The 15,246-nt window shown below is 35.9% G+C and overlaps 2 protein-coding genes across 2 annotated transcripts; one reads left to right on the forward strand and one right to left on the reverse strand.

Moving 5' to 3' along the window:
* Positions 1-934: 934 nt before the first annotated feature.
* Positions 935-1,699, reverse strand: LOC131863412 (aspartic proteinase nepenthesin-2-like). The gene has a single exon (XM_059215116.1). The coding sequence runs from the start codon at positions 1,697-1,699 to the stop codon at positions 935-937; it is 765 nt and encodes a 254-aa protein (XP_059071099.1).
* A 3,008-nt stretch (positions 1,700-4,707) lies between these two features.
* Positions 4,708-6,144, forward strand: LOC131863413 (aspartic proteinase nepenthesin-2-like). Its single transcript, XM_059215117.1, has one exon. The coding sequence runs from the start codon at positions 4,708-4,710 to the stop codon at positions 6,142-6,144; it is 1,437 nt and encodes a 478-aa protein (XP_059071100.1).
* The last annotated feature ends 9,102 nt before the right edge of the window (positions 6,145-15,246 follow it).

The raw sequence follows: 15,246 nt of genomic DNA on the forward strand, positions 1-15,246 counted from the left end.
ATCTTTGAATGAAATGTTCATAATAAAAATTATTAAAAATGTTTCAACCTATTTTAAATTACACAACAATAGAAAAAAACAATTATAAATATGAATAATCAGTGGCATCATTTATATGTACTATATCAAATAATTTATTGACTAATATCTTCATTTATAGTGTTCTTTATTTATCCAACATGCCCATTCAACATTATGGAGCGATGGTTACTTTCAGTTAACATACGATTGATATCAAGCAACAACTTGGAAATTTTATTGCGTTTGATTAATCTATTAATAAAGAAATTACAATAGAAAGTATCACCAGCGACAAACCATGGCAGCTCAAAGTTGGAGCTTTAGACTGTGTGTATTCGGGATAGAATAAAGGGCCATTGATAAGACGCCTGCAATTGGTGGGGACAAACGAAAGAGTCTCATTGCCATTGTCGTAGAGAATATGATAATTTTGTTGTTGGAAATTTCCAAGGACGGCTGGCACACCTTCAACAGAAGCATCCCCCATATCCAGCACTGCCAGACACACTACAGATGGATCAACGTCTGTATATGTAATGAAATTCTGTTTTCCTTCAATAACATAGTCTGCGCCCCCACCCATGTGAAACGTCATATTCAGATAAGGTGCAAAGGCATAAGTTGCTTGATAGCATAGACTAAACCCATCTCGAGAGATGTTAATTCTCTTGTACCAAGGAGAAGAATCCGAAAAAGAATCCAAAACAGATCCTACTGCAGTGAAGGCTCCATTCGGTAAAACAGTATACGGTGTTACAGAGTCAATGATGAATCCCCCGCTTCCATTCGCTTGTATATCGAACGTTCCTTGCGGAATATTCACAGATAAGTTCCCCACACTTATTCCTTCCACTGAGAGGTAATAGTAGCTGTTGAGCTCCGGCGTGGCTGAGTTTTTTATCATCATCGTCGACTAGACTCCTGTGGCGCTCAATTCTGCTGCGCTGCCGAAAAGGAGAGGCGTGGAGGATATGTCATCGTAGTCTTCCGAGTAATCATCGGCAAGACAGTAGGAAAATTTAGACTCGCCAATCTGTGAGATGAGCGATAATTTCCGTCGCCCAAGCCCCACGACGCCATTTCTCCCGACGAGGCTATTTTTCCACACTACGCCGTCAGCACCCACCTCGCCGTCTCGCTGGGTGTCATGGCTACACCCAAATGCTACTCCAGCAAAGGAATGCGAAGTCCCGCTTCCATTTGTCATGGTGAAGGTCTCCGAGAATAACTCGCCCGATATGTTCCGGCTGCCTGTGTAATTATGAGAAAATTGACAGCTGGTTGAACAGGTCGAATTGGGAAGATTAGAGCAGAGGGAAGATGGGCAGGGGAGAGATTTGAAGGTAGAGGAACTCGTGGGGAGGGCTGTGCAGTCAAACCAAATTAGATCGCTGCCCGTATCAACTTGTGAGCGTATGCTTATTGGTGGCGTTCCCATTCCGATTATCATGAAATATGCTCTGTCCTCGCCCACCTCAGGAATACCCATACCCACTAGAGGTTCCAGTTTTCCTGTACTTTGAGCTTTAATTGAGGATTCCATTCTTTTGAGCCTGCTAAAGGCTGAATCACTTCTGAACTGGTGGTTTGCGCGCATAGCTTCCGCAAGAAGTAACGTACAAAAGCAGCACATGAACAGATTTACCGCAAGCATTGTGACCACATTTTTGTATGCCATTGTGGACTTAATTTTTCTAGCCTTTAGTTGCAGGCCTGCTTAGTGGGGAGTGGGGATCGCCTTGTATAACAGTACCCTACTAAATCTATGAGTCGGTTTCTGACAACTTCTATATTGGCTCCCTGTTGGTTCTTGGACCATTCTTGTGTTTAGATATTTTATTTTTTTTGGGTTTTTGACAGCTTTCATCGCAGCCGGCTGGTTCTTGGACCATTCTTGTACTTTGACATTGATACATATTTGTTTTGATGAGAATCTCCCACAAGACGACGAAAGGAAAGGGGATTCGAGGAAAGCGTTTACAGTCTGTACATGTACTTGTCGACGATGCTAGTTGGTAATTTATTGATTAAGCATTACTTTGTTTTTATCTCTAGACGGCCAATAATTGTGTTTGATGCCACATTTGTACGAGATAATTTATCCCAATTCCATCCTGTGTACTGCTACAAATTGATTTGTGAGTTTACTATATCAAATCCATTGTTATCATACCGTGCTACAAATACAGGAAGGAATGCACTATTCTCACTTTAAGGTTAGCAATAATCCAAAACAATGTGTAAGAGAGAGTGTGTGTATCCTTGCATAGGATTTTGACAAAGGATGTTGTAGTGAGGAATGAGAGTAATGAAGAGAGTATTCCTCTAATAAAAATAATTTCAGATCAATAGAGTGAATCCATAATTAAAATGTAAATTATAATGGATTTATTTTAAGAGGATGGAAATGGCCATGAACATTGGAGAGTATAGAGTGTGAGATGGGAAAATGATCTAAATGGAATGGATGTTAGAGATTATAAATTAATTAATCTTATTTTCGAGATTAGAAAAAATAACGAAAATGAAAATTTGAAGTTTCTTAGTGTGTCTAGGTTTAGAACATCTAATTCCTTAGCTAATTGAAATGTAAAAATATTTTGAGTATAATCAAATAGAGGACCCCAACAGAATCAAGGTAACATAAACCAAGATAAAATTGCATGTTGTACTTTGGTGGAAAGATGTGTTGTTGAAATAAACAGAAGTGGGAAGAAAAATGACTACTTAAAATAGGATAGTTACTAGAATGAAGGCCATGCTATTCCAACCTGGTTATCAACTTGAGTTATTGAATAAATTTTAGAAATTATAAAAAATGGAGTTGCATGTAAAGAAAAAAAATAAAACTTCCATAAGATCGGATAATAATAGCTAGATCATGTGAAGGCTTCATGATATGTCAATGTCCTAAAGATGAATATAAAGTATGGTTCGAACACTGTAAAACTATAATTTTTTTAAGAAGCCTATCAATAGGTTCGTATAAATAAGGAACCAATATCAATAATGTAGAAATGTTTAGATAAAGGTAGAGGCTGGTTTGATAAGGATATAATATATGCAATTAGCAAAGGGAAAATACAACCATTATAAAGAGGCTAGTTTTTAACATACTTAGAACAAAATACATAGAACAATAGGAAGATATTACTCTTGAAGAGGTATATATTTTTTTGAGGTAGACATTACAATTTTTAATAAAATTATTTTATATATGGACATCCTATATATTGGTCATATAAGTTTCCACAACACATGATAAAAACATCAAGATAGAGTGAGATTAGTAGTATACATGTATACAAATGAGGTCAAGAGTTCATATGATCAATCAATCATCGAGTGATTCTATTTAGTTGACAAGGAAGAACTTAAAATAAGGAAAGATAGTTTTGGAGTTCAACCATTCAAAAGAGAAACCCATTTATTATGATATTTAGGATTGGTTTAAATTTTTAGAAGGTCACAACAAATAGTTCATATATACACAACCTAGTTTAAATTGAAATGGTAGGGAAGACATGGTTTGAAGGGCTATCTCATACTTTACATAGGGTAATGATTATAGAGGGATCATCAAAGTATTGTAAAAATAATGTTTATTGAGATTCTAAATATGCAACTATGAAGATGACATATGCCATCACATTATTGACCTTTGGAAATGCTCTATTAATTGATCTTGATATATAATCACAAAAATAAAAGTATTTCATATTGAGGAGAAAAAGTCCGTTTTAATAAACTAAATTTTTATTACTTCATGTGCAAATTGTGAGACTAAAATAAATAATTTTAAGAAATCAATCTATTTTTACATAAACATATTAGTATAATATAGATAAATTCTTGAGGATTGCTATGATGGTTGTCTATAGTAGAAAGATCACTATGTTAGATATGGGACATTTTTTGTTCATTTATATTTACATTAATTTTGGCTTTCCATCGTGTCATATGTAACCATGAACCATGATTTGTTAGGCATTTCTTGTAAAATTAATGAAGAACATTATTTTCATAATTAGATTAGTCTACAACTTTTCGATAATAGATAGGACAAAAAAATAAAAGTGATTAATAAAGCAATTGTCTATCTTACATAGATATAATCTTACATCATCTCTCCTTAAAAAAACATAAACATAGAACATCTTTTTTACTAACAATATTTATGTTATCATTTATAATATAATATGAATTATATTTTAAAAAGTAATTGAAACATGCCATATTTCTAAAATCCAAACTAAATTAGAAAAAAACTTTTTAATCTATAGTAAAATTTAAAATGGGAATTCAGAAATGTTTTACAAGGTCGAATTTTACGTGAAATGTTTGATCAACATGTTCACTTCGGCCAAAATTGAAATTACAAAAAAATAACAACTCTCTTGATTCCGCGCCTTTCCCATTGTCACGTTCGATACAACAACTAGAAAACTCCGCACGTTGTTTCTTGTTAAACAAGATGCCCTTTTTATTCTATAATCTCATCAATCTCGTCGTTATATCCTACGGTTGGACAGATGAAACACAGAATGCTGAAGTTACCTGCAGGCGCACAATTTATTAAACAATCCGATTAAGATATAGACTAATCCTTATAAATGACGACCCTCAGTAAACCTGCCTGTAGTAGTAATTAAGGGAAATTTGAAAGCGGGATTGAATAGGTGCCCAATGGCACACAAAAATGCGATCACATTAGTTGTGGCGAATCTAACAATATGTTGTTTTTTCAGTTTGCTCTGTTCAGAAGAAGCGCGTGGAGGCCCCCATTTGGAAAGGAATTCCGCCATTGCTAGGCTCAAAAGAATGGAAGCCTCGATTAAAGCTGTGCAATCAGGAAGGACCGAAACCCAACTGGGTGGCGCTGTTGCTCCTTTGATCCGCTTGCCCACAACACATGTAGTGAACATTGGCATCGGAACCCCACCAAGAAATTTCCGAGGAAAAGTGGACACGGGAAGCGATTTGATTTGGTTTCAGTGCGATCCCTTCAATGGCTCTAGGAGATATACTCTTCCTATGTTCTACCCAGAAGATTCCTCCACATACAGACCGGTTCCCTGCTCTTCTTCCCTCTGCTCTGCCCTTGGCAATTCAACTTGTGCGCTGGACTGTCAATATTCTCATATATACAGCGGAAGCTGGAGCACGCAGGGAGAACTGTCATTCGAGACGTTCACCATGGCGGATACATCCGGGGCTGCGCATTCCTTTGGCGGAATAGCGTTTGGGTGCAGCCATATCGTTCAGGGAGATGGCTTGGAGGAGGCCAATGGGGTAGTGGGGCTCGGCCGAGGACAATTATCGCTTATCTCACAGATTGGAGAATCCAAATTTTCCTACTGCTTATCTTTCGAATACAATGGATCCCCCTTTCATGACATTGACAGATTTTCGACGCCTCTCCTGTTGGGCAGCGCAGCCGAGTTGAACGGCATAGGAGTGCAGTCGACGATGGTGATAAACAACACAGTCCTGCCCAAGCTTAACAGCTACTATTATTTCTCCGTGGAAGGAATAACTCTGGGGAACGTGTCTCTCAATATTCCACGAGGAACGTTCGATATACAATCAAATGGAAGCGGGGGATTCATCATCGACTCTGGAACACACTACACAGTTTTGCCGCACGCTGCCTTCACTGCAGTGGCATCTGTTTTAGATTCTGTCCTAGGGCTACCCAGATCTAACGATTCTAAAGCTGGGTTAAGTGTATGCTATTCATCACCCTACTATGACTATATCCCTGATGTGAATATGACTTTCCATATGCTTGGTGCAGATTATATTGTCGAAGGTAAACATAATTTCGTTCAATATACAGAATCTGGTCCGACTAAAATTGGAAATTTACTATGTCTGGCAATGTTAGATATGGATGAGGCTTCGGTTGCAGGTGTACCGGCCGTCCTTGGAAGTTTTCAGCAACAAGATTACCATATTCTGTATGACAACGCTAAGCAGAGGCTCTCCTTTACTCCCACCCGCTGCAGATCTCTGTATATGTCCTCTTACCTACAGTCCAAAGCTCCAATCCCTATCTTAGGGTGCCATTTCTTGTTACCGCTGCTGCTGCTTTATTTTGTAGCTTTCTCATTAACAGTATAAAAGAGATTAAATTCATCAATAATTACAAAGTTTTCGACCTAACTTTTTCTTTTTAGAGTATCCTTCTCCCTCTCGTTTGCACAATAAAATAGGATTATTCTAAACTATCGTCCAACGTGATTCTCTAACCATTTCTTTTTATCTCTTTTCAATCTCTTTGATAAATTATGTATGTTGCTGGTCCGGGCTAATCTTCCTCTAGAAGCACTTTTCCTTGAGATTGAGATTAATTTAGAATTGCCTCAAATCGATAATTCTTGTACATAGTTTAAGTACTATACGGGTTTTTTTAAGCTGATAGGCTATTCCCTGGGGAGGAACTCCTCACCGGGAAATTGTCTCACGCCAGAACCGACCATCTTAAAACAATTTTCCGAGCATTGTGTGTTATGTGGTACATGTTTCCGTCGGTGATGAAATTTTGGTGTAGTGTCGGGAAAAGAAAGGTCATTCTCCATTGGCTACATTTGTCACTGTGCCTGCATCGTGTAACCCAGACACGCGGCCTGAAATAAACCGCCTCAAATGAGTTTAAATCTTGTAAACCGAAAGCCAAACGGAACCCCTCTACTTACAATACAAATGCAAGCTTTTTGAAGGTGACCAGATAGAGCAAACCAAAAATCTTGCAAGCACTTTGCAAAGAAAAACAACATAGTTGAGGTATGCATTATAGTTACCTCAGTTTGCTTCGGGAAAAATATGCCCAACCAGTCATACAATAAATCAACACAGACGCTCAACATGCCCAAGGATGCCAAAGCCAACAACTTCTGCATTCCTCTCGTCTCGTCTTATTCGCTATTGTTTTATTCGCTAAGATACGAAAGCTGCATGATCAATCTCTTAAGCTAGTAGCTGGAATATGTATATGTTTTATTCGCTAAGATATGAAAGCTGCATGATCAATCTCTTAAGAATAACATCGGAAAGAATTTTGGCTTTGGCTGCATGCTCACATCAATCCTTCCCACTGACTGGAAATTCAAGAAACTCTGCAAGAAGTGCATTTACTATCTCAACTATCAATGAATGACCTACAATAAATGTGAATAAGCAACATTAAATGTGCTTAGCACAGCCCTGGCATCCACTGTCTTCCAATGCTCTCATAATATGTGAGGAAGTTGCTGCCTGAAAGTTGTCTTTTTGATTACGAATATATTTTTTCATTTCTGTTACTATTCCCTAGGGAGGAACTCCCCATCATTCCCTCGGGAGGAACTCCCCATCGGGAAATTGTCTCATGTCAAAATCGGTCATCTCAAAACAATTTTCCGAACATTATTTGTGTTACGCGTGGTTCGATGAGCCCTTCCCACAGATGGCTTCCAAGTAGTGGTGAAATTTATTCTTATAGAAACAAATGACGGGGTGAAAGGAATTTTTAGGCAAAATTTAAAGTCTTTGTGGGCTCCAAAACCGAGATCTTCTGAAGATGAAAATACCCAAGATCAATTACAAATTACAGAGAATCCAAATTCTGTGTATTTATCTACAAATTTGGCAACACAGAATTTGGAATGTGTTTGTAGTTTGATTTAGGATTGGGTGGGTTTGATCCCGTAGGGATGAACGAATTAGATAGCTGTGTACAATTTGTATTTAATCTTAAGTGTTTCTTAAGATTTCATGGTGCTTTGTAGACAGTGTTTGTTAAATTTGAAGGTGTATAATTTACATTTAATATCAAGTATTTCTTAAGATTTCATGTGTGCTCTATGGATGGTGGTTGTTGAATTTGAAGGTGTAGAATTTGTATTTAATATTAATTATTTCTTAAGATTCCATGTGTGCTCTGTGGACGGTTGTTGTTGAATTTGAATGTTTTTTGTGAAAATTTAATCAAGTGTCGGATTTTACCTCTTTGATACTGTTTTTACATTTCAAGTTGCTTAGAATTTGTTGTGGATGAAATTTGCCTCAGTGTTGCACAGTGGCCGATCCTCTTTAATTTGTTTTAGTTTAACTTTGAGGAGATTTGGCTACAAATTTTGTATCTGCCAATTCTATTCAAATCTATTTTGTTAAAATTTTAGAGGAAATTTCTCTAGGGTTTCAACGAATTCCACAAATGTAATTCATTCCAAAACTTTCACCAAGAAACATATTTTCTTTCAACCTCTTTGAAATGCTTGTAGGAATTAACTGTTTTTATTACTTTTCAATATTAGAATAATATGTGAGAATTAATTTAGGGTTCATTAATTTTAAAAGTATGATAATCCAACAAATGTACTTATCAATATTATTAATATCTATGAATATTAACACAAAACAAAACAAAAACTATATATATATATATATATATATATATATATATATGACAATCTAACAAATTATCAAATCACATATTTAGACTAACTCGAGATGGTTTTCCTTTTATTTTATGATTGCATCCTTTATATTTTTCTTATTAGTTGTTTTAAAGTTTTTTTTAATAATAGTAATTAATGAAGAAAATCCTCTATATTAAAATTCTAAAGATAAATAAATTACTATTGACTTGTCCATTACACCTCATTTAGATGCAAGCACTAGTAGACTATCTTATGGTGGGGAAGCCCCCACCAAAAATATTGTCTCACACTAGAATGTCATTGCTAGTTTTCATGCCTAAAAAAAATTATTGTCGAAAATTCAAACATCATAAACATTTATCATTGTTGACATTGTTGAACGAGTTGAATGCAACACAATTGTCCACCCAAAATTCTACATGCATTATTCAAGGCTCACCAAGATTAGTTCCTCAACTTATTTTCAAGGGACCAACACCTAATGTAGGAGGAAACATAAGGACTCCTTGGATCCATTTATTACATCTTTGAAAAAAAAATGTTGACACGTTTTGAATTTTTATAATTTTATCTCACATTTATAATCATATAAATTACTATCAGCATTATACAATGCATCTTACCTAGATGCAAGTACTAGTGTTAGCTAGGTCTTTCACTGAAAGAAGGCTTAGGAGTTGCATATAGGCTACTTGGCTAGTAAATGGTCCATGCTATAGAATCTTTTAACATTTATCATGTAGTTTTAAATTCTCCCATTCAATGAAAAGGAATCAATGTTATAGGGAATCTTTTTCTTTCCAATTTATTTAGTTATAAATATTTATTTAAAATTCTTAACTTGTTTATTGGATTACTAAAGACATTTCATTGGCTAGTAAATTTCATATTTATTCTAGGATATTTATGTCAATCAATTTTTTTTACTTCATGAAATTGAGCTTTCACAGATTCCTATTATTAAATAAATAATTACATCGAGGACTTTTACAAGATAAATCTTATGTTTTCAAGGGTTTTCATAAAATTTCTAGAGATTTAGTTGTCATCCCAGAACTATGGGTGGCCTTAGACTTCTTGGTATTTGTATCTAGGGCAGTACTCTTTATGCCTATCTGTAAACATACTTGTCACAATAGTTTTACATTGAAAATGACCCTAAATGATCTAGTAGATAGTGAAAAATGCTTTAATAGTGGAGAGATCACTATGGGATTAATGATTTTCCTCTATGTTTGAAAGAGCCAACCCCTTCATATGATAAGGGTTGGGTTCTTAAGGGTATTTCTTTTTATTAGAAACAAAGAAAGGTAACTAAACTAAATGGAAACAAAAAAAAAACTACAAAGAAATAAGGAACGAACACAAATATTCATTCCATGCGGAAGGATTATTGAGTAGAAAATCATATAAGTAGGGTTTAAGAATCTAAGTGTAATCTAACATCAAGAAGATACATTCAAAATTTATTTTATCTCATGGATAAGAGAGAAAGTAACTTTGATTCATCACATGATTGAAAATTCAAGGAATTTGTTGCAAACTTAACAAATAATACCTTGGAGTCAAGCGGTTTAAAGTTTTGGGACATTTTGAGCTAGTGGTTCAACAATTCTAGGAGATATTAGCTGCAAAGCATGTTCCCATGCATTCATATTGCTATTGAGTTTGGGATCTAATTGAAATATTTGATGCTTTCAATATTCAGAGGATTTCGAGGAAGAAGAATGAAGGTGTTGATCGTATGACCTTAGTAGGATCACAGTTTGACTCGGCCTCTGAGTTGCTAGAAAATAAACACTCAGTTTGGCTGACATTAGACAAGATATCCTAGACAATGATGCACACTAGAAATTCTTTGAAAATGATCAACATATAGCCACGTTTATTCAGAAATCCAAGGAATTTGCATACCAACTGTTGCCCAAGGTCACTAAGGCAAACGAAGAACAAGTTATTAAACTATGATCAAATAAAGTCCCATAGGGTTTGATCACTTTGGAAAACCTTTTTGATTGAGAGGATGCAAAAAATGATAAAAGGAAATTGATCACATATAAGGGAGATTATACCAAACTTCATGTTGGAGATGGGGAGAAGCTCAGGGTAGGAAAAAATGTCCCTCAACATGATAAGGAGGCTGGTTCATTTCTATGATGAATGCATAAGAGATATCATATGGTCATATGATGACCTCAAAGGCTACAATTTTGAGGTCATACAACACACCATTGAGCTAACTGAAGGGGCAAATCTTGTCCAATATAAGCAACGTCCTATGAACCCCAAGATCGATTTCCTAATGTCACAAAAGTTACAAAATCTAATTGAATCCCTGATCATTTATCCGATCAAACATAGTACTTGGGTTTGTAACATGGTGCCGGTTTGGAAAAATAATGGATACATTTGCCTCTGTGTGAATTTTTAGTATCTAAATAGAGCGTCCTTGAATGACCATTACACTTGCCTCCAATAGAATAGATCTTGCATAAAGTAGTCGGGTTTGAGATGTTTTCTATGCTTGATGGTTATTCGGATATAACCAAGTCCTTGTCAAGCCAGAAGACCAGCACAAAACCTCTTTCACCACCAAATGGGGAATGTTTTCTTATCAAAAGATGCTATTCAGGTTGTCTAATGCTCGTACTACTTTCCAAAGAGTCATGTATATAGCCTTTTGGGACATGATTAACAAGATTATTCTTATTTACATGGATGACTTGACAATGTTTTTAAAAAATAAAGAAGACTATTTTGATCATGTAGAGCTAGTTTTCTAGAAATGGCTAGAGTTTGGTATCTTGTTGAACCCCAAGAAATGTAACTTTGGAGTTTCTTAAGTAAAGCTACTAGGATATGTAGTGTCTAAAGAGGGGATTTCCATTGACCTAGACTATGTGAAACCTAGCAAAGAGATTTCTTTTTCCATGAACAGAAGGGTGTCCAATCCTTTTTGGGGAAGATGAATTTCATTAGTCGATTCATTTCAGATTTTACTGGAATGGTAAGATTGATAAATCTTATGCTAAGAAAGGACCTTCATTTCAAATGGACTCCGGAAGCTAAAGAAGCTTTCAAAAAGATTAAAGAAGCCATCCCATCTTCCCTTGTCTTGTCTAAACCAAATATGTCCAAAGATTTTCTAATGTATGTTTATGCCAATAACTTGATTAATATTGTACTAAAACAGAGGGATGTAGAAGGTACAGGGGAGCGTCCAATTTCCTTTCAATCAAAAATGATAAAGCATATGAGGTAAAGTACAAATCTGTTTAAAAACAAGCATTTGCCATAGTAAAAAGCTTGAAGAAATTTAGGCATTTCATTGTCTGTAATAAGACAACTATCTACATGGTTCACCCTATGGTCTATAAATACATAATGAAAGGAGAAATGACAGATAAGAGAGCCAATTGAATTACCAAGATTCTTGAGTATGGCATTGACATCAGACCCACCAAGGTAATCTAAGGGAAGGCCCTTTGTGAATACATGGCTCAAGAACCTGAGCTTCCAAGAGGAGCTCAAGATGAAGTAATGAGAACCTAATGGGAGTATCCAAGCTCCTAATATGCAACAAACTAAATCAAACTCTAAGACAACAAGGACTCTGCATCATGGTTATATTTATAGACATGAAGGAACTTCAATCTATAAAATAAAAGCCAAGGTTGAAGTAATGATCACAAGTTGGGATATTGTATGGGTCATTTCACAGCTAGTGAAAATTAGGAAGCCAAATCATAGTCAAGTTGTGCATTTTTTTAGGAGAGTATGCAAGGGGCTATCGTGCGCCATGCATCCTATCGTGTGTAGTTTTCAAGATTAAGGTAGATCGTCGCTAGCTTTTGGCTTGCATCAACATCACTGACTATTATTGCAGGTTCTGAGATAATAGTGTGAATAAAATAAACGATGGTATAAGATGGAGAGTGGCTTTTAAGTACACTCGAGGTGGAAGTTAATATAGTGTCTTGTAGAATTAGTTCTACGTGAAAAGCATATGTGGTGCATGTCCAAGGAAAAGCCCATTATTAACATTCTATTGAGAATGAAAATCAAGGCATGAAGTTTCTTGGAGAAGAAAATATTTTAAAGATAACATGCAACATTTTATTCTCCAAAAATATATTTTCTAGCACCAAAACGTTTCTAAGAAAAGGAGAAGATAGAACAATCTTGGCTCATTGAGATGGATGTTCCTGCTGATACATCACACAACTTGAGACTTGGGTCAATTTTCTTGGGGATATCTCATACACTTCTCACTTCATTCCTTCAAAATTTGATTATCCAAGAAAATTCCCATAGACAAAAGACATGACCAAGAACCCCGCTCTAGTTTGAAACAGATATGAAGAGGTTCTTGATCTCGAAATACATAAGCATCCCAAGAGCCTTCAAGAGGCTTCTTGCACTAAGATTTTCATTTACAAAGTAAAATTGAGACACGTGGTGGTAAATATTTGGCATTGTGGTCTTTCATAATATGTCATCCAAATGGTCCCTCATTTCTTTGAATTCATTGAGGCATGCTCATGATGTTTTAGTGTTGACCCCCTGTTATTCAACACACTTCATTGAGAATTGATATAAGTGTAGATGCCACTTGAGACATTGTTGTGCATCCCTTTTCTTTCTAATAAAATGGATATTTTTAGTAGGAAATTATTAGAAAATTATTGATGTAAAAGGAAGGCTACTTTAAGTTTTTGCGGAACTGCAATGGAGACGAATCTCACTGAGCTTTCAAAATCCCCATTGGCATTCAATGATTTGAAGTAAAATGACCTGAAAGAAGTCACCTCAATGTTGGCCTATGTTTGTGGCCTTGATAATAATATGCACATCTATACTTTCCAAATGGGTGTGTTGTTCAAACTCTAGAAGCAAAATGAATCTTTCCTGTATGACTTCTCAGAGATTATTGCCCACAGAATAGAAAAGCAATTAATACACTTCAAGACACATTATAGATTTAGGTACACTCATTTTTTGCTTCACATGTTCTTGCATTAGAATGGGGGTTTCTCAGTCAATATATTAAGTTATCATTTTTTTATGAGCACAATAGGTGAAAGCCTGTGACTATATAGACTCCCATACTATCTGCCACACATGATGCATATTCTTTTGCTGATTGTTTCCTAACACTTACCATGCAAGATTTAGTGATGGAAGTCTCATTTTATATTTCCTATTTCCTATTATAGAAAATTGGTTGGATGTTTACACGTAGCCCCTATTGTGACTAGTTTCTAGGTAAGTATTTTTCTTTTGTCAGAGTACATGGTTTTATCGACAAGCCTTTTCGCCTCCCCACTTATGTAACTAATCATACACTGGCCTTAGATATTTTTAGGCAATTAGTTATGATTGAAAATTATATAGGCATAGGCAAGAATGACATCACTGTCACCTAGGACTGTAAAATGATAGGTCCTATTGGTCTAATAAAAAGACTCCTCATAGAGGGAGTGCTCACTTCAAAATTGATACAATTGGGTCTCGTGGTTATTGATGACCCATGGAGTTATGATCCAAATGGATTTTTAGCAAGGAGAAATAATCCTATAGTGCATGAGCCACGTGAATCCTGGAAAGCCAAGATTAACCTTCCAAGAAATGATTCTCAATTATATGTGGAGCTAAATGGTATTCCTGTCAAAGAATGAATACCATGGTTAAAGTTTTATGACCCAACTATAAGAGAAAATCCATCTAAACCAGTTTATACAACTTTTCTTAGGAGGGTGGACAATGATAAATGGCCATAAAGAAGGAAGTTATCTTTTTGGACATACTGACAAGAAGTTCAATAGACCTAAGTTTATATAGAAAACTACCCTTTGGATAAAAATTTTGAGGAGTGGGATAAACACAATGTAGATGTAGATTCTTTTGAGGACTCTCCTTGAAATGACTTTGACCCTCAAGAATCAACCTTATCGAAAGATACTCAACAATAGCCCAGAAAAGCGAAGGAGATTGAGTTGGGTTCAACAAGCCAAGCAGTTGTATCATTTGCTTTGGCTGAGCACACTAGAAGGTCTCATTCCTAGTTGTCAATCAAAAGGACTAGTGTGACATGAGCCAAATCCTCTCCTCCGAGGAAAAAGAAAATGTTAGCAGAACCTTTGGAGGGATCCTATAGGATTTTTCCAAGATCAAGGGCACAATGAAAAGCATAAAAGAGACAATAGAATGACAAGATCAAACTGTATTCTCATCAATATGCAAAATGATCAGCTCGATTAACCAATACAATAAATAGAGGCCTGCTTATATAGGAAAGGCCATATGGATGTATGAGCACACAAATATGACATGTGGCTCAATGAGAAACAAGGGTAGGTAAGAAATACTAAGGGTAGGTAGGAGAAATAATATAATATTCCACAATAGGTGGATGACCCACTGAATGTGGAGTGTAACAGCAAAATAAGACCACAAAAGGTGGAATTTCTCCTACAAGCTCTATCCCTATGTGCACACTTCCCTAAGTGTCTCAAATCCAAACTACGAAGAGATGCATTATCCTAAGTTAACTTAAGTAAGTGTAATAATATCCAAAATGAATATTTATTTACACCAACACCCCCCCTTAAGTGTAACTTAGGGGAATGAAGACTCAAGTCAACAATGCAAGATGGGTCCTGGCTACTAGGCCATGATAGGTACCCATGTACAATATGTAAATGCAAGCAAAACTATGCAATGCAATCTCTCACAAATGGAGAAAGGGAGAAAACCCAACGGGAAAAAACTCCCCCCCAAAAGAGAGATGAATGTAAAAAAG

The sequence above is a fragment of the Cryptomeria japonica genome, unplaced genomic scaffold (assembly GCF_030272615.1).
Source record: "Cryptomeria japonica unplaced genomic scaffold, Sugi_1.0 HiC_scaffold_62, whole genome shotgun sequence".
Lineage (NCBI taxonomy): Eukaryota > Viridiplantae > Streptophyta > Pinopsida > Cupressales > Cupressaceae > Cryptomeria > Cryptomeria japonica.